Raw genomic sequence first — 19,356 nt, forward strand, 5'->3', positions numbered from 1 at the left:
GGTCTGTATCCTCCTCTCTCTCTGGGTCTCTATCTCTCTCTCTCTGGGTCTCTGTCTCCCCCTCTCTCTGGATCTCTGTCCCCCTCTCTCTCTGGATCTCTGTCCCCCTCTCTCTCTGGGTTTCTGTCCCTCTCTCTCTGGGTCTCTGTCCCCCTCTCTCTCTGGGTCTCTATCTCCCCCTCTCTCTGGGTCTCTATCTCCCCCTCTCTCTGGGTCTCTATCTCCCCCTCTCTCTGGGTCTCTATCTCCCCCTCTCTCTGGGTCTCTGTTCCCCTCTCTCTCTGGTCTCTGTCCCCCTTCTCTCTGGGTTCTCTGTCCCCCTCTCTCTGGGTCTCTGTCGCCCTCTCTCTGGTCTCTGTTCCCCTCTCTCTCTGGGTCTGTCCCCCTCTCTCTCTGGTCTCTGTCCCCCTCTCTCTCTGGGTCTGTCCCCCTCTCTCTCTGGGTCTCTATCTCCCCCTCTCTCTGGGTCTCTATCTCCCCCTCTCTCTGGGTCTCTATCTCCCCCTCTCTCTGGGTCTCTATCTCCCCCTCTCTCTGGATCTCTGTTCCCCTCTCTCAGGGTCTCTGTCCCCCTCTCTCTCGGGGTCTCTGTCCCCCTTCTCTCTGGGTTCTCTGTCCCCCTCTCTCTGGGTCTCTGTCCCCCTCTCTCTGGGTCTCTGTCCCCCTCTGTCTCTGGGTCTCTGTCCCCCTCTTTCTGGGTGTGTCCCCCTATTTCTCTGGGTCTCTATCTCCCCCTCTCTCTGGGTCTCTGTCCCCCTCTCTCTGGGTTTCTGTCCCCCTCTCTCTCTGGGTCTGTCCCCCTCTCTCTGGGTCTGTCTCCCTCTCTCTCTGGGTCTCTGTCCCCCTCTCTCTCTGGGTCTGTCCCCCTCTCTCTCTGGGTCTCTGTCTCTCTCTCTCTGGGTCTCTGTCCTTCTCTCTCTCTGGGTCTCTGTCTCTCTCTTTCTGGGTCTCTGTCCCCCTCTCTCTCTGGGTCTCTGTCCCCCTCTCTCTCTGGGTCTCTGTCCCCCTCTCTCTCTGGGTCTGTCCCCCTCTCCCTCTGGGTCTCTGTCCCTCTCTCTCTCTGGGTCTGTCCCCCTCTCTCTCTGGGTCTCTGTCCCCCTCTCTCTCTGGGTCTCTGTCCCCCTCTCTCTCTGGGTCTGTCCCCCTCTCTCTCTGGGTCTCTGTCCCTCTCTCTCTCTGGGTCTGTCCCCCTCTCTCTCTGGGTCTCTGTCCCTCTCTCTAGGCCTCCTCTCAACCTTACTTGACCCCTCTTTCTTCTTGCAGCTGCTGCTCACATTCTCGCACCTGTTCTCGAGGTGGGACTGGGAAAGTTTCACCACACCCTCCTTCCCCGCCACTAGCTCTTGCCTCCTGTCTTTTTTAAACCTTTAATTCATACCCTAACCTTTAGCCCTCATGGCCCTTGGCATTCCTCTGGGGTAATCACTCTAGTGTAATCAACGTGGTTGACTTCATCACAATTTAAGTTCCTCTGCAAACTCAGAGAACACTTCCACTCTTGGCTTTCCCAGAAATCCAGCTCTTTCTCCTCCCTCAGACTCTGGAGTCTAGACCCCCAGCCACTTCTCCTCTGGACCCAGGAGTCCAGGCCCCAGCTCCTCCTCCCTCAGACCCAGGGGTCCAGGCCCCCAGCCCCTCCTCCCTCAGACCCAGGTGTCCAGGTCCCAGCCCCTCCTCCCTCAGACCCAGGAGTCCAGACCCCCAGCCCCTCCTCCCTCAGAGCCGGGAGTCCAGGCCCCCAGCCCCTCCTCCCTCAGACCCGGGAGTCCAGGCACCAGCCCCTCCTCCCTCAGACCCAGGAGTCCAGGCCCCCAGCTCCCTCCTCCTGCAGACCCAGTGATCCGGAGGGTGGGGTTCGGGGGAAGCTTGGAGGGTGGGGTTCGGGGGAAGCTTGCTGAGTTCTGTGTTCTCCAGGCCCAGATGGGGGAACCCCGGGCTGGGGCCCCCCTGGATGATGGCAGTGGCTGGACGGGCAGTGAGGAAGGCAGTGAGGAGGGTACCGGCGGCAGTGAGGGGGCCGGGGGTGACGGGGGCCCGGATGCAGAGGGGGTGTGGAGTCCAGACATTGAGCAGAGCTTCCAGGAGGCTCTGGCCATCTACCCACCCTGCGGCCGCCGGAAAATTATTTTGTCCGATGAAGGCAAGATGTATGGTGAGTCTGCTCCTGTCTTTTGCCCCGCCCCCACCCCCCATTAATAATGACAGTAACCAGTGCTAATGGAGCTCTAACACCTGCTCATGGGAACATATATTACAGCCTCACAATGACTCTGAAGTAGGAGCTAGCATCACCATTGCACAGATGAGGAAACTGAGGTGCAGATAGGTTAAGTGATTTGCTTATGGTCACACAGAGCTAGTGCGTGATGGAGCTGGGATTTGAACCCAAGCAGTCTGGCTTCCATGTAGCTGAGGGGACCCACAGCCAGTTACTGCAGACCTTTGGGGACCCTTGCTGCTCTCTTCTTCCCTGGTGTCCTTGCTGTGGGGAAGTTCTGCTTCCCCACACAGAGTTAGGGGAAGGTCTAACTCTGTTCCTTCTTTGAATCCTCAGGTCGGAACGAACTGATTGCCCGCTACATCAAGCTGAGAACAGGGAAGACCCGAACTCGAAAACAGGTCTCAGAATTGACTTGTGGGCTTCTGTCTGGGATGGGCCGGTCTTAGGGTCATCCTGCTATGGGCAGGTTCGGGTTCAAGGAAGAAGCTGGTTCCTGGCCTGGCACGGTGGCTCACGCCTGTAATCACAGCACTTTGCGAGGCTGAGGTGGGCAGATCACCTGAGGTCAGGAGTTCAAGACCAGCCTGACCAACATAGTGAAACCCCATCTCTACTAAAAATACAAGTTAGCCCGGTGTAGTGGCAGGCGCCTGTAGTCCCAGCTACTCAGGAGGCTGAGGCAGGAGAATTGCTTGAACCTGGGAGGCGGAGGTTGCAGTGAGCCGAGATCATGTCATTGCACTGCTGCGTGACGGACAAAAGTGAGACTGAGTCTTAAAAAAAAAAAAAAGGGCTGGGCGCAGTTGCTCACACCTGTAATCCCAGCACTTTGGGAGGCTGAGGTGGGCGGATCGCCTGGGGTGGGGAGTTTGAGAACAACCTGACCAACATGGAGAAACCCCATCTCTACTAAAAATACAAAATTAGCCGAGGTGGCACATATCTGTAATCCCAGCTACTTAGGAGGCTGAGGCAGGAGAATTGCTTGAACCCGAGAGGCGGAGGTTGCCATGAGCCAGATAGCGCCACTGCACTCCAGCCTGGGTGACAGGAGCGAAAACTCTGTCAAAAAAAAAAAAAAGAAGAAAAGAAAAGAAGCTAATTCCTGCGCCTTCCTCTGTCTTCTCGGTGTGTGCATTAGTCGTTGGTGTTGCTATGAAGAATTACCCTAGGCTGGGTTATTTATATATTTGTTTATTTATTTTTTGAAACAGAGTCTAGCTCTGTCGCCCAGGCTAGAGTGCAGTGGAGTGATCTTGGCTCACTGCAACCTCCACCTCCCGCGTTCAAGCAATTCTGTCTTAGTCTCCCGAGTAGCGGGATTACAGGCATGCACCACCACGCCTGGCTAATTTTGTATTTTTAATAGAGATGGGCTTTCTCCATGTTTGTCTCAGGCTGGTAAACTCCTAACCTCAGGTGATCTGCCTGCCTCGGCCTCCCAGAGTGCTGGGATACAGGCGTGAGCCACTGCGCCCAGACTAAACAACCAGATATTGAGTGAACTGAGAGAGAAGTCACTCATCATCAAGGAGATGGTGCTAAGCCATTCATGAGGGGTTTGCCTCCGTGATCCGATCCCACCAGGCCTCACCTCCAGCATTGGAGATCGCATTTCAGCATGAGATTTGGAGGGGCAAACATCTGAACTGTATCAGCACACCTGTTAGTGTGCTCTCACTGTGCCTATTTGGGGATCGATTGTTTTTCTAGCAGTTGTGTTAGAGGCAGAGGAGCCACAGAGAGCATGGTGGAGGGGAAGGAAGCCTGGGTGGGATGGGCCCGGGGAGGATCCGTGGTGTTCGTCAGCTCCTTTATGGACATCTGTGTTCGCAAGCTCCCGAGTTGGTGCTCATCTTCAGTGTGGTTTTTTTTTTTTTTTTTTGAGACAAAATCTAGCTCTTGTCAGCCAGGCTAGAGTGCAATGGTGGGATCTCGACTCACTGCAACCTCTGCCCCTGGATTCAAGCAATCTCCTGCCTCAGCCTCCAGAGTAGCTGGGATCACAGGCATGCGCCACCAGCACGCCTGGCTGATTTTTGTATTTTTAGTAGAGATGGGGTTTCACCATGTTGGCCAGGCTGGTCTCGAACTCCTGACCTTGTGATCCACCCGCCTCAGTCTCCCAAAATGCTGGGTTACAGGCCACCACATCTGGCCTTGTCTTCAGTGTGTTTGTCACCTTTCGTGTTCTAGCAGCTCAGTGAGGCACCTGCGGGGAGGGAAGGGGCAGTGAGCACAGGGCAGGAGCCCACGGCCTGAATCTGCTTCTCTGTTGATCCTTCCAGGTTTCTAGTCACATCCAGGTTTTGGCCCGAAGGAAATCGAGGGAAATACAGTCCAAGTTGAAGGTAGGGACCAACGGAGACATCCTGAGAGGGGGACAGAGACTTGTCGGGGGTACTGAGACCCGGAGAGAGGGACAGAGACCCAGAGAGAGAGGGGGACAGAGACCCAGAGAGTGGGAGACAGAGGCCCGGGGGAGGGACAGAGATCTAGAGAGAGGGGGACAGAGGCCCAGAGAGAGAGGGACAGAGGCCCAGAGAGAGAGGGACAGAGACTGAGAGAGAGGGACAGAGACCCAGAGAGAGAGGGGGACAGAGACCCAGAGAGAGAGGGGGACAGAGACCCAGAGAGAGAGGGGACAGAGACCCAGAGAGAGAGGGACAGAGGTCCAGAGAGAGGGGGACAGAGGTCCAGAGAGAGGGGGACAGAGGTCCAGAGAGAGGGGGACAGAGGTCCAGAGAGAGGAGGGGACAGAGACCCAGAGAGAGAGGGGGACAGAGACCCAGAGAGATGGGGGACAGAGACCCAGAGAGATGGGGGACAGAGACCCAGAGAGAGAGGGGGACAGAGACCCAGAGAGAGGAGGGGACAGAGACCCAGAGAGATCGGGGGACAGAGACCCAGAGAGATCGGGGGACAGAGACCCAGAGAGAGAGGGGGACAGAGACCCAGAGAGAGAGGAGGACAGAGGCCCAGAGAGAGAGGGACAGAGACCCAGAGAGAGAGGGGGACAGAGACCCAGAAAGAGAGGGGGACAGAGACCCAGAGAGAGAGGGGGACAGAGACCCAGAGAGGGGGACAGAGGCCCAGAGAGAGGGGGACAGAGGTCCAGAGAGAGGGGGACAGAGACCCAGAGAGAGAGGGTGACAGAGACCCAGAGAGAGAGGAGGACAGAGGCCCAGAGAGAGAGGGACAGAGACCCAGAGAGAGTGGGGCACAGAGACCCAGAAAGAGAGGGGGACAGAGACCCAGAGAGAGAGGGGGACAGAGACCCAGAGAGAGGGACAGAGGCCCAGAGAGAGAGAGGGACAGAGGCCCAGAGAGAGAGAGGGACAGAGACCTCAGGTGAGGGACCTCTGTGGACGGGCAGGATGTGCAGACATCTTGGGTGGGAGTCAGTGGCCACAAAGGGACCTGGGTAGGGATGGTGATGCAGTCACGGAGACCCTGGGCAGGGAGCGGTGGCATGGAGGGGCTAAAGGCTTCGCTCAGGACGGCGGGAAGGATGAGCCGTCGGTCCTCTCCCTTGGCTACTGTTCCTGTCCCCTCCCTTCCCTCAGCTCCTGTCCCTCCTTTCCCACTTCCTGGCGGTCTCCTTCTTCCCCTTCTTCCCCCTCTCGTGCTGTGAAGTCGTCGTCGTCTCCCCTGGTTTCTTTTCCCATTTCCTGGGCTTCGTGTGGCCTGCCTACTCTTTTCATGACCGTAAATCTTCATTTCCTGGTGGAGATTCCCTGTCCATTTTATTTTCCTCATCCTTTGGATTTCCTGGCTCCTCCTGGCCTGAGACCCTCATTTTCTTCCCCTTCTGGGTGTGCAGGGTTTTTCTGTCTCTTTTTCTGGACTTGGGGACAGTCGTTTTCTGGTGTGTGTGTGTGTGTGTGTGTGTGTGTGTGTGTGTGTTTGAGATGGAGTCTCCTTCTATTGCCAGGCTGGAGTGCTGTGACGCAATCTTGGCTCACTGCAACCTCTGCCACCTGGGTTCAAGTGATGCTCCTGCCGCAGTCTCCTGAGTAGCAGGGATTACAGGCACACTCCACCACCTCCAGCTAATTTTTTGTATTTTTAATAGAGATGGCATTTCACCATGCTGGCCAGGATGGTCTCTATCTCTCGACCTTGTGATCCGCCTACATTGGCCTCCCAAAGTGTTGGGATTACAGGCGTGAGCCACCGCGCCCAGCCAGCTTCCTGTTATTGTGTGTGTGTGGGGGGGGGTGGGGTGTGTGTGTGTGGGGGGGGGTGTGTGTTAAATACCCAGAAGCTTTCCCTTTCTTTCTCTCTAGATCTGAAACCCTTCCTTTTCGTCCTGTTCTCAGCCTTCTCTGTTACCTATCAGTTCTGTCTGGATTAGGAAACATTCACCTCGTCTTCCCACTGGCTCTGAAATTCTCATTTCCTGTCGCCTGGACATCTGGGAACCTTCTGGCTTTCCTTGTTCTGGAAACCCTCATCGATGTCTTTCTGGGCAGGGAGCCCCTTTTCCCCTCCAGGGCTGGCCACCTCCACTTCCTGTTCTGCATCCATCCCCTGGCATTGCTCAGCTCAGGGTGGCGGGGCTGTGCGGGCGGGTAGGGCAGGGAGGTCGGGGAGTCCAGGCCACACTTCCTAAGTCATGTTTTCTTTCCTCCTTTGGCACCCTCCCCCACCCCCACGGGCAGGCCCTGAATGTGGTAAGTCCCCCTGCCCATCCTACTACCCACGTTCACTCCAGACTAGTACCCCATCCTGAGAAGGGGCAGAGGGCTGCGGTGAGAGGCTCAACCCTCCCCCAACCCTTTGCCTTTTTTTTGGAGACAAGGTCTCGCTCTGTCGCCCAAGCTGTAATGCAGGGGTGTGATCTCCACTCATGGCAACCTCTGCCTCCTGGGTTCCAGCGATTCTCGTGCCTCAGCCTCCCTAGTAGCTGGGATTATAGGTGTGCGCCATCGTACCCGGCTAATTTTTGTATTTTTAGTAGAGACAGGGTTTCGCCATGTTGGCCAGACTGATCTTGAACTCCTGACCTCAAGTGATCTGCCCAACTTGGCCTCCCAAAGTGCTGGGATTACAGGCGTGAGCCACCATGCCTGGGCACCAACCCTTTGCCTTGACTCCCCACCTCTGCACCTCCCCATTCTCACCCCACCCCAGCATCGTCCCCCTCTTGCCATGTTGACTGGCATGCCCCACTCATGGGAACTTCCACCTCTTCCTCCAGGACCAGGTTTCCAAGGACAAGGCTTTCCAGACAATGGCGACCATGTCCTCTGCCCAGCTCATCTCTGCACCTTCCCTGCAGGCCAAACTGGGTCCCACCGGGCCTCAGGTGGTCCAGGTTGGGGACTGTGGGACTTGGGGGCAAAGGGGGATGGATGGGGCCGCAGCTGTCCACAGGGGACTGACTAACCATTTTTCTTTGTGTCCTCTCCAGGCCTCTGAGCTTTTCCAGTTTTGGTCTGGGGGCTCTGGGCCCCCCTGGAATGTTCCAGAGTGAGTACTATGTGTCCTGGTTCTGCACCTGCCTCCCACTCTCACAGCCTGACAGAGACTACTTTCACTCCACCTTCTGGCTCCAATCTCCCCCTTTTATTTATTTATTGAGATGCAGTCTTGCTCTGTTGCCCAGGCTGGGGAGCAATGGCACCATCTCAGCTCACTGCAACTTCACCTCCTGGGTTCAAGTGATTCTCTTGTCTCAGCCTCCCAAGTAGCTGGAATTACAGGTGCCCACCGCCATGCCCAACTAATTTTTGTATTTTCAGTAGAGATGGGGTTTTGCCATGTTGGCCAGGCTGGTCTCGAACTCCTGGTCTCCATTGATTCACTCACTTTGGCCTCCCGAATGCTGGGATTACAGGCGTGAGCCACTGCACCTGGCCCATCTCCCTTTTGAACACAGAGTGTGGAGCCAGGTTACTGGATTTGAATCCTAGCTCCACCCTTTCTTGGTTATAGGCTTTTGGGTAGGTGACTTCAATGCTCAAAGCCTCAGTTTCCTCATCTCTAAAATGGGAATAATAATAATATCTCCCTATAACTCAATCAAGACAGTTGAAGGTGAGCAAAAAAAAAAAAATAATAATAATAATAATAGTAGCTCCCCCACTGTGTTGGTGTTGGAATAAATGAGGTTTGGTTTTTTTGTTTTTTTTTTTTGAGATGGAGTCTCAACTCTTTCACCTAGACTGGGGTATAGTGGTGCAATCTCGGCTCACTGCAATCTCCACCTCCTGGGTTCAAGCAATTCTCCTGCCTCAGCCTCCTGAGTAGCTGAGACTACAGGCACCTGCCACTATACCTAGCTAATTTTTTGTTTTTTTGGTAGAGACGGAGTTTCACCACGTTAGCCAGGCTGGTCTTGAACTCCTGACTTCGTGGTTCACCTGCCTCAGCTTCCCAAAGTGCTGGGATTACAGGCGTGAGCCACCGCGCCCAGCCTGGAATAAGCGAGTTTAACATGTGGACAGTGATGAGAATGGGAGCTGACACATAATAAGTACTCAGGACTAGGTCTGAGTTGGGATAGGGAGGAGGTCCCTGGTCAGAGATAGGAGGAGGGATGGGAAGGAAGGAGGAGGCAAGGATGGCGTCTTCGCTGACTGGTGAGTGGAGTTGGTGGGGCTGTCTGGAGATGTGCAGTGTGGAGAGCAGGTTTAGGGATAAAATGAACTAAGCATGGCAGGGCGCGGTGGCTCACGCCTGTAATCCCAGCACTTTGGGAGGCTGAGGCGGACGGAACACAAGGTCAGGAGATTGAGACTGTCCCGGTCAACATAGTGAAACCCCGTCTCTACTAAAAATACAAAAATTAGCTGGGCGTGGTGATGCATGCCTGTAATCCCAGCTACTCGGGAAGTTGAGGCAGGAGAATCGCTTGAACCTGGGAGGCGGAGGTTGCAGTGAGCCGACATCGCGCCACTGCACTTCAGCCTGGGCAACAGAGCGAGACTCCGTCTCAAAAAAAAAAAAAAGAGCTCAGCATGGCACTTGGTGAGTGGGAAGGCTGTGGAGGGGCCATCCGTGGGGATGGTGGCCTTCCAGAGGCATTGCCTGGGCCCTAGAGGCTCATAGGAAAGGCAACTATAGGTCCAGAGACTGCTGTGGCTCATGGGAGGGCTAATTTTCATCCCATTAGGTGGCTCTTTTTTTTTTTTAGACTTGGAGTCTTACTCTGCTGCCCAGGCTGGAGTGCAGTGGCGCGATCTTGGCTCACTGCAACCTCTGCATCCTGGGTTCAAGTGATTCTCCCTTCCTGCCTCGGCGTCCCGAGTAGCTGGGACTACGGTCGCCTGCCACCATGCCTGGCTAATTTTTGTATTTAGTAGAGACAGGGTTTCACCATCTTGGCCAGGCTGCCTTGAACTCCTGACCTTGTGATTCACCTGCCTTGGCCTCCCAAAGTGTTAGGATTACAGGTGTGAGCCACCGTGCCCAGCCTCCATTAGGTGGTCCTTGGACCTGAGGGTAGAACAGAGGTTATAGTCTTCTCTTAGATTCAGAAGGAAGAAAATGGGTCCAGAGGTAAGTGGGAGTGTCCTTTTCAGTTCTGAGAGAGCCTTGAGGTGACAGGATGTGTTTCTAGCCTGCAAGAATAGAAATGGGCCCCAGAAGATCATGGGAAGTCCTTTTTCTTTCTTTCTTTTTTTTTTTTTAAAAACAGGATCTTGCGCTGTTGGCTAGGCTGGAGTGCAGTGGCATGATCGTGGCTCACTGCAGCCTCAGCCTTCTGGGCTCAAGCAATCCTCCTGCCTCAGTATCCCAAGTAGCTGAGACTACAGGCGTGTACCACCATGCCTGGCTAATTTTTTGATTTTTTTTTGGTGGAGATGGAGCCTTGCTTTGTTGGCCAGGCTGGTCTCAAACTCCTGGGCTCAAGTGATTCCCCTGCCTCGACCTCCAAAAGTGCTGGAATTTCAGGCATGAGCCACCATGCGGGGCTGGGGTGTATTTTTCAGCCCAGAGAGGAGCTGATGGATCCAGGCTTCACATTGGTTGGGTAGTGTGGCTGCCAGATGGTGAGACAGGAGTGTTGACAGTATTGCCAGAGTGCCAGAGGAAGAGTGCAGTGAGGGTCAGGCATGGTGGCTCATGCCTGTAATCCCAGCACTTTGAGAGGCCGAGGTGGGGGCATCACGTGGTTAGGAGATGAAGACCATCCTAGCCATCATGGTGAAACCTGGTCTCTACTAAAAACACACAAAAAAATGTAGCTGGGCGTGGGGCGTGCGCCTGTAGTCCCAGCTACTCAGGAGACTGAGGCAGGAGAATCACTTGAACCCAGGAGGCGGAGGTTGCAGTGAGTCAAGACCTCGACACTGTACTCCAGCCCGGGCGATAGAGCAAGACTCTGTCTCAAAAACAAACAAAAAAAAAGAAAGAGTGCAGTGACAGGCTGTGGGATCCAGACTGGGAGAGAAGGAAGGTCACTGGGGAGCTGCTGCTGAATGGGGACATGGGAAGCATCAGATCAAGTCCCTGGGAGGTGAGGGTTTGTAGGGGAGGGTGCTGAGCTGGAAGGTAGAGGGTTGGGCAGGCACCGCACTGAGCCTGGGGTTTCCGCTTTCATGGAGCTGTTAGTGAAATGGGGTAAATGAGTGTTAATCAAATTGTCACCTGCATAAACAGAAAACTGAAGAGTGTGTGAGGTGCTGTGAAGAACCACAGCAGGTTCTGGGGTGGAGGAGAAAGTTCTAGGGGTTTCTCTGAGAAGGTAACATTGAAGCCTGGGTAGGACTTAGCCAGGTGAAGAATGGGAGTGGGAGGCCGGGTGCAGTGGCTCAGGCCTATAATCTCAGCACTTTGGGAGGCCAAGGCGGGTGGATCACCTGAGGTCAGGAGTTCGAGACCAGCCTGAGCAACATGGTGAAACCACCCCCCCAAAAAAAAGAATGGGAGTGGGAATATATTAGGCAGAGAGAATAGCATGTGACAAGGTCCTGAGCTAGATCTTGCTGGGTTCCAAGAAGCTAGAGGAGGCCAGTCCAGTATTTGCTGAGTGCCTGCTAAGTGCCTGATTCTGTGCTTGGTTTGGGGGTCACAGCAGTGAGTAAGACAGGTGGAATCCCTGCCTTCATGGAGCTTCATATGTTTGGGGCCTGGAGGAGACAGACAATAAACATATAAACGAAGAATTAATAAGAAAAGGAGGCCAGGTGTGGTGGCTCTCACACCTGTAATCCTAGCACTGGTTTCTTTTTTTCTCTTCTTTTTTGTTTTTTGAGATGGAGTCTTGCTCTGTCACCAGGGGTATAATGGCATGATCTCAGCTCACTGCACCCTCTGCCTCCCAGGTTCTAGCAAATCTGCCTCAGCCTCCTGCCTGCCACCATGCCCGGCTAATTTCTGTATTTTTAGAAGAGACAGGGTTTCAGCATGTTGGCCAGGCTGGTCTCGAACCCCTGACCTCAAGTGATCCACCCACCTCGGCCTCCCAAAGTGCTGAGATTACAGGTCTGAGCCACCATGCCCGGCCGGTTTCTCTTCTCTTTCCGACATTTTGTGAGAGATACCAAAATGTCATCATCAAAAGCCTGAGATACCGGGCTGAGACTGACCTGGGTTCAAGTTCCTGCTCCGCTGCCTCTCAGCTGTGTGACTTTCGGCAGGTCAGTTGACCCTCTATACCTCAGTTTCCTCGTTTGTACAATGAGAAGAGCAGTGATTCAACCTACCTCATGGGCTATGAGGCTTCAGTGAGATTGTGCACAAAATGTATTAGCACAGGGTCTGGCTTGTGGCCTCTTAGTATACATTTGCTGGTGACATTAGCATCTTTCTACCTGGCTGACCCCTGGCTTCCTTTCTCCCTCAGCGTGAAGCCATTCTCACAGACACCGTTCTCCTTGTCACTGACTCCCCCATCTACTGACCTCCCAGGTAAGATCCTTCGGTCCACCCTCCCTTGTCTTCCCTCTCTCTCTTCGACCCCTACTGCCTTTTCTTCAACCTTCCATCAACTGGGGATACATTCTTTTTTTTTTTTTTTTGGCGACGGAGTCATGCTCTGTTGCCAGGCTGGAGTACAGTGGTGCGATCTCAGCTCACTGCGACCTCTACCACCTGGTTTCAAGCAATTCTCCTGCCTCAGCCTCCCCAGTAGCTGGGATTACAGGTGCGCATGACCACACCAGCTAATTTTTGTAATTTTATAGAGATGGGATTTTACCATGTTGGTCAGGATGGTCTCGATCTCTTGACCTTGTGATCTGCACTTCTTGGCCTCTCAAAGTGCTGGGATTACAGGCATGAGCCACCGTGCCTGGCCAATTGGGGGATACATTCTTACTGAAGCCCAGCTTTGAGGCAGGGTGTGTGTGTTGGGGGCAGGGGAGCAGGGTGGTGCTGGAGAGCTGAGTGGTGGAATGTGTGATGGTTAAGAGCATGGTCTTTGTAGCCATGCACACTGGGTTTGTGTTCTGCCACTTGCTAGCTTATGAGACATTGGGGAGGTGTGTTAGTCAAGATGCTTTCACCTGCAAGTGATAGAAATCCAAATCAAGCCAGGTGAAGTAACATTTCAAAAAAGAAGAGGCCTGGTGTTAGGGCTTATGCCTGTAATCCCAGCACTTTGGGAGGCCAAGGTGGGTGGATCACCTGAGGTCAGGATTTCAAGACCAGCCTGGCCAACATGGTGAAACCCTGCCTCTACTGAAAATACAAAGATTAGCCAGGTGTGGTGGCATGCACCTGTAACCACAGCTTCTCGGGAGGCTGAGGCAGGAGAATTGCTTGAACTTGGGAGGCAGAGTTGCAGTGAGCTGAGATTGTGCCATTGCACTCCAGCCTGGGTGACAGAGCGAGATTCCTTCTCCAAAAAATAAAAAAGAAAGAAAGAAAAATCTATTGATTTATTGGTTCCAGTAACTGATAATTCAGAATTGTGGCTTCAGGCATGGCTGGATCCAGCGGCTCAAGTGATGGCATCAGGAATTACTTTGATCTGCTTTCCACTGTGGTGGCTTCATTTCCAGGCAGACTCAGCTACTTGACAGCAAAGATGGCTTCTGGAAGTCCACGCTGATATGGCTCTGAGAACTCAGATCAGTCAAAGAGGGAGTCCCTAGTTCCCTTAGTTTCCATAGAGTTATCAATTAGGAATACTTTTGGCTGCAAGTAACAGAAGACCCAAATTGACAATGCCTTAAATAGTAAAAGCATTCAGGTCATGAGTCCATAAAATAAAAAGTCTGGAGTTGCGCTGTTCCCGTGTGGGCTAGCAATATCAGGACTGGCATCTCTGTAGTCCCCCTGATGTCTGTCTGATTGTCCCAAGATGGCTGTTGCAACTCCAGGCACCATATCTGTGTTGGTCCATTTGCATTGCTATAAAGGAATGCCTGAGACTGGGTGATTTATATGGAAAAGAGGTTTTTTTTGGTTCACAGTTCTGCAGGCTGTACAGAAAGCATGTTGCCAGCCTCTGCTTCTGGTGAGGGCCTCAGGAAGCTTAGGATCATGGTGGAAGGGGAAGGAGAGCCACCATGTCACATGGCAAGAGAGAGCAAGACAGTGAGGCCAGGCTCCTTTAAACAACCAGCTGACATCAACTCAAAGAGTGAGAACTCACTCATTACTATTTAGGGAGGGTACCAAGACATTCATGAGGGATCCGCCGCCACGACCCACACACTTCTCATCAGGCCCCATCTCCAACCTTGGGGATCACATTTCTTTCTTTCTTTTTTTTTTTTTTGAGTTGGAGCCTTGCTCTGTCCTGTCCCCCGGGTTGGAGTGCAGTGGCATGATCTTGGCTCACTGCAACCTCCACCTCCCAGGTTCAAGCGATTCTCCTGCCTCAGCCTCCCAAGTAGCTGGGATTACAGGCACCTGCCACCATGCCCGGCTAATTTTTTGTATTTTTAGTGGAGATGGGGTTTCACCATGTTAGCCAGGATGGTCTCGATCTTCTGACCTTGTGGTCCACCTGCCTTAGCTTCCCAAAGTTCTGGGATTACAGGCATGAGCCACGGCCAGGGATCACATTTCAACATGAGATTTGGAGGGGACAAATATCCAAACCATATCAGTGTCCCAAGCAGGACTTGGCCAGGGCCAAAAGCTTTCTCCTCCCAAAGTTCTGTCTTTTTCATTCAGGAAGAAACTCCTTCCCAGAAGCCCCCCAGCAGATTTCCCCTAACGTCTCATTGGCTAGGACTGTGTCACATGGCCACCTCTAACTGCAAGGGAGGCTGGGAAAGTGAGTATTTAGCTTTTTCAGCTTCTAAGTGGAGGCAGGCAAGAGACAACAGTACCTGATATATTCAATAACTGTTAGCAATTTGTATTGTTCTTTCTTCTCTCTCTCTAGGGTACGAGCCCCCCCAAGCCCTCTCACCCCTGCCCCCACCTGCCCCATCACCCCCAGCCTGGCAGGCTCGGGCCCTGGGCACTGCCCGGTTGCAGCTGGTAGAGTTCTCAGCCTTTGTGGAACCGCCGGATGCAGTTGATTCTGTGAGTGAAATTTAGGTATAGTCACTGAGGGATTTTGTTATATAGAGGATGACAGGGAGGGAAGGTATAAAGTCACGGTTCTCAAACTTTAGCATGTATCAGAATCATCTGGAGGGCTTCTTAAAACAGAGATTGCTGGGCCCCATCCCCAGAATTTCTGATGTGCTAGATGTGATGTGGGGCTTGAGAATTTGTGTTTCTAATAAGCTACCAGGTGAGTTGTGGCAGCTGGTCTGGGGACTGTATTTTGAGAACTAGTAGCATAAAGAACTGGAAGCTCATGGGGTGACAAGTTGGGAAGTTCTGAAAAACTCCTCAGAACATAATTTATTCATTCATCAAACATATTGAGTTTCTACTGTTCATTAGGCTTTGCGATGCATCCTAGTAACTTGGAAAAGGTCTTATTTCTGTGCTTGAGCTTCTCCTGGGCTAGGATGGAGTGGGCTGTTAGAAGAAACAGCTCCTAACTCTTAGGGACTGAATGCCAGATAAGTTTCATGTAGCATTTCAATGTAAGTTCAGCAGGAGCCTGGCACTCAAGTGATTTGGGGATACAGGCTCCTTCCATTTTGTGGTCCTGCCATTTTCCAAGGCTTCAGAATGTGCTGATGGAGCCTCTGCATCTGCCCAGCAGATTGAGGAAAGGAGAGAGTTAAGATTGTGCAGGAGGTTTTAGGAGTCTTGCTTGGATGTGTCAACTGTCAGACCTGGTCACATCCCATTGACCAGAACTTAGTCATGTGGTCACACCTAACTGCAAAGCAGCCTGGGAAATGCAGTTTCGCACTGTGTCAAGGAACCAAGATTTGTGAACACATATCAGTCTCTGCCACACCATATAAACGTCAGTCAAAACATTAATCCTAAGACCTCTGTGGATTCCCATTCATTCACACTCATCTATCCACTGAACATTTATGAGCACCTGTTCTATATAAAACCAGGCCTAGGGAGTGTGAGCTTTGTCTTGAGGGTGCTGGGAATTATGAGAGGGCTGTGACCAGGGGAGGGCCAGGGTCAGCTCTGGAACCACGTGAGGGATGAACTGGGGAGGCCAGGTTGGAGGCTGGGGTGAGGGTGGGAGGCCTGAGCTGAGGCTGAGGCAGTGAGGATGGAGTTGAGGGGGTACGGCAGGGAGCTGGGGACTATGGGACTGCTGGGGCTGCAGGGGACTGTGAGTGCGGGAGCAGGAGTGGGGACAGTGGGTGGAGGTCCAGCCCAGTGCTGGGTGGACAGTGTGGAACAGCTGGCTAGAGCTGTGGGGATGGTGACGGCATGAGGTAGGCTCAGGCAGCACGGGCTGGAGGTCCAGCTCACCTCCAACTTCTCACCCACGGTCAACCCTCCTCAGTACCAGAGGCACCTGTTCGTGCACATTAGCCAGCACTGCCCCAGCCCCGGAGCGCCGCCGCTCGAGAGCGTGGACGTCCGGCAGATCTACGACAAATTCCCCGAGAAAAAAGGTGGCCTCCGGGAGCTGTATGATCGTGGGCCCCCCCACGCCTTCTTCCTGGTCAAGTTCTGGGTAGGTTTTCACAGCAAAACCCAAAGTGCTCACAAATCCTGTGGTGTCCTAGCAGAGACCTCTGGCCCTAAGACAGACAGTCGCGAGCCCTACCAGGTCAGTCTGGGATGTACCGGTCAGTCCTCATGGCTTGGAGTGTCAGCCCACTTTGCCACAAGGAACACCGAGGAGGGCAGCCCCCAGGGTGGGTTGGAGGTGCTGGGGCCTCCCTGGATCCCACTAGACATTGCCACATGTAACTGATATGCTTAGTTACCCGGCTGTGTAACTCATATGATCCTGGGCATTGGTTTGCCTCACTTCAGGCTTCTCTGTGCCCCACCTGACTGCACCAAGCCTTGCTGCTAAGAAACGTTCCCCTCGCCTTAGCCAGTGGACTTGTGGAGGCTCTGGTCTCTAAAGAGGGGACTGATGCTTTGCGTCAGTTCCACCAGACCTTGTTGCTAGAGAATGGCTTTGAGAAGTGATTGAAGGAGCCATGGAGTGGCTTTGTCATTTCCCGTATTTATTTATTCATTCATTCATTTATTTTTGAGACAGTCTCACTGTCACCCAGGCTGGAGTGCAGTGGCTGGATCTCGGCTCACTGAAACCTCTGCCTCCCAGGTTCAAGCGATTCTCCTACCTCAGCCTCCCGAGTAGCTGAGACTACAGGAGCCTGCCACCACATCTGGTTAATTTTTGTATATTTAGTAGAGATGGGATTTTACCATGTTGGCGAGGCTGGTCTCAAACTCCTGGCCTCAAATGATCCTCCCCCCTTGGCCTCCCAAAGTGCTGGGATTACAGGCATGAGCCACTGTACCCGGCCAAGTCCTATATTTATGTAGCAATCATTTATTAAGCACTTTTTTTTTTTAAAGATGGGGTTTCACCATGTTGGTCAGGCTGGTCTTGAACTCCCAACCTCAGGTGATCTGCCCACCTTGGCCTCCAAAATGCTTGGATTACAGGCCTGAGCCACCACGCCCGGCCTAAGCGCTTCTATATACAGACCTGATGTCAGGTGCTATTTACATAATTGTGACTAAGAGGGCCCATCTTGGGTGTTTCTTAGGTCTACATGGTTTAGTGTCCACTATGAGGACTGACACTGCAGGGGCTCAAACAATGTGTTTAATTTAATTTAATTAATTAAATTTTTTGAGATGGAGTTGCGTTCTTGTGGCCGAGGCTGGAGTGCAATGGCGCAATGGCACCTCACTTCAACCTCAGCCTCCTGGGTTCAAGTGATTCTCCAGCCTCAGCTTCCCGAGTAGCTGGGATTACAGGCGTCTGCCACCATGACCAGCTAATTTTTGTATTTTTAGTAGAGATGGGGTTTCGCCATGTTGGCCAGGCTGGTCTCAAACTCCTGAGCTCAGGTGATCTGCCCACCTTGGCCTCCCAGTGTGCTGGGATTACAGGTGTGAGTCACTGTTCCCAGCCTAATTTTTGTATTTTTAAGTAGCGATGGGGTTTCACCACGTTGGCCAAGGTGGTCTCGAACTCCTGACCTCAAGTGATCCATCCATCTTGGCCTTCCAAAGTGCTAGGCTTACAGGTGTGAGCCACAGCACCTGGCCTGGGCTTAATAAATGTTGCCTGGATGTTGAGGGGTGCTAGCTCTCATAGTAATAAGGGTGGTAGAGAGATGTAGTCTCTGAGAAGAAAGTCTGGCTAGATGGAGTGGTTCACTCCTAACTTCCCAGCACTCTGGGAGGCTAAGGTGAGAGGCTGGTTTGAGAACCAGCCTGGGCAACACAATGAGACTTCAACTCTACAAAAAATGAAAAAATTAGCTGGCCATGGCAGTGCATACTTGTGGTCACAGCTTCTCCAGAGGCTGAGGCGGGAGGATCACTTAAGCCTGGGAGGTGGAGGGCGCAGTGAGCCAAGACTGTGCCACTGCCCTCTAGCCTGGGTGACAGAATGAGACCCTGTCTCAAAAAAAGAAAAAAAAAAAAAAAAAAAGGAAGCCTGCCGAGGGGCTGAACTTTACTATTCTTGCTGAGAATGTCACTGTCATGGTTCTGAAGCTTTCCTCCGTGTGACATGGAGGCCTGAGACTGCTCTAGGGAAATGCAGCTGAGGGCTTAGGCATTGTTGGGGTTGAAGACAGGCCTCATCAGGTCCCAGGTCTGGACAGCCACCCTCTTAGGAAGCCCAACTGCTGAAGGGGTTCAGAAGAGCAGCTGGTAAAGCCTTTGGTTTTGCCATAGTGAGGGATGGAGTCGGGCCCCTGAGAAAACTGACCTGGTGAAGTGTTAGCAACTAAAGTTAGGAAGAGTGGCCGGGCGCAGTGGCTCACACCTGTAATCCCAGCACTTTGGGAGGCCAAGGCTGGCAGATCACGAGGTCAGGAGTTTGAGACCAGCCTGGCCAACATGGTGAAACCCTGTCTCTACTAAAAATACAAAAAATTAGCCAGGCGTGGTGGTTCGCACCAGTAATCCCAGCTACTTGAGAGGCTGAGGCAGGAGAATCGCTTGAACCCAGGAGGCAGAGGTTGCAGTGAGTGGAGATAACACCATTGCACTCCAGCCTGGGTGACAGAGCAAGACCCCATCTCAAAAAAAAAAAAAGTTAGGAAGAGGAAGAGGCATGCCTCTCAAGGAGGTGACTCAGAACAAGGGTGTGATGAGGTCTTAGGCTTCCTTAGGCCCCACTTGGCCTAGTGACACTTGGCCAGCTGTCTATGCACTTGACTACTGGCGTTATGGAGGGAGTCTGACCTCTCAGATTCGGCTGTGGGGAGGTCCTCTGAAGAGGAGTCAGGCCTCCTCGGGCTCCATGAGGTTCCGTTGCTAGGGAGTAGCCACTTGCCTTAGCAATGGGATGAGAGGGGCTCAGAGGGAGGTATCCATCTTCAACTGGTTGCTAAGGAGTAACTGCTGCCTTAGTAACCAGGCCCTTGGAAGGGGCTGAACTCTTAAGTGGCTTCAAGAGAAAAAGGTTGAATTCCAGGGCTCCTTTGGTTACTGGGGAGAGAGGGCCAAGACCATTTTGGGGACCCAGACTTCTCCAACACTGATGGGCAGTGGATCTCCTCCAGAAACCAGACCTTGGAGAACTTTGAAAGCCAGGTGTGGTGGTGTCTCATGCCTGTAATCCCAGCACTTTTGGGAAGATCACTTGGGCCCAGGAGTTTGAGACCAGTCTGGGCAACATGGTAAAACCCCGTTTTTACAAA

General features: G+C 53.0%; 1 protein-coding gene across 1 annotated transcript in view; it reads left to right on the forward strand.

The window, feature by feature from the left end:
- The window catches only part of TEAD2 (TEA domain transcription factor 2), a 41,134-nt gene that overhangs the window by 17,824 nt on the left and 3,954 nt on the right, over window positions 1–19,356 (forward strand). The window contains exons 3-11 of the mRNA XM_064381055.1: window positions 1,915–2,152; window positions 2,555–2,619; window positions 4,510–4,572; window positions 6,886–6,897; window positions 7,425–7,541; window positions 7,638–7,696; window positions 12,018–12,082; window positions 14,514–14,656; window positions 16,011–16,184. Of these exons, the coding sequence (XP_064237125.1) occupies window positions 1,915–2,152; window positions 2,555–2,619; window positions 4,510–4,572; window positions 6,886–6,897; window positions 7,425–7,541; window positions 7,638–7,696; window positions 12,018–12,082; window positions 14,514–14,656; window positions 16,011–16,184 (936 nt within the window). The remainder of the gene's footprint in view (window positions 1–1,914; window positions 2,153–2,554; window positions 2,620–4,509; window positions 4,573–6,885; window positions 6,898–7,424; window positions 7,542–7,637; window positions 7,697–12,017; window positions 12,083–14,513; window positions 14,657–16,010; window positions 16,185–19,356) is intronic.

Source organism: Aotus nancymaae, unplaced genomic scaffold (genome assembly GCF_030222135.1).
Source record: "Aotus nancymaae isolate 86718 unplaced genomic scaffold, 86718_ANA_hifiasm-v0.15.2.pri h1tg000028l, whole genome shotgun sequence".
Taxonomy (NCBI): Eukaryota; Metazoa; Chordata; class Mammalia; order Primates; family Aotidae; genus Aotus; species Aotus nancymaae.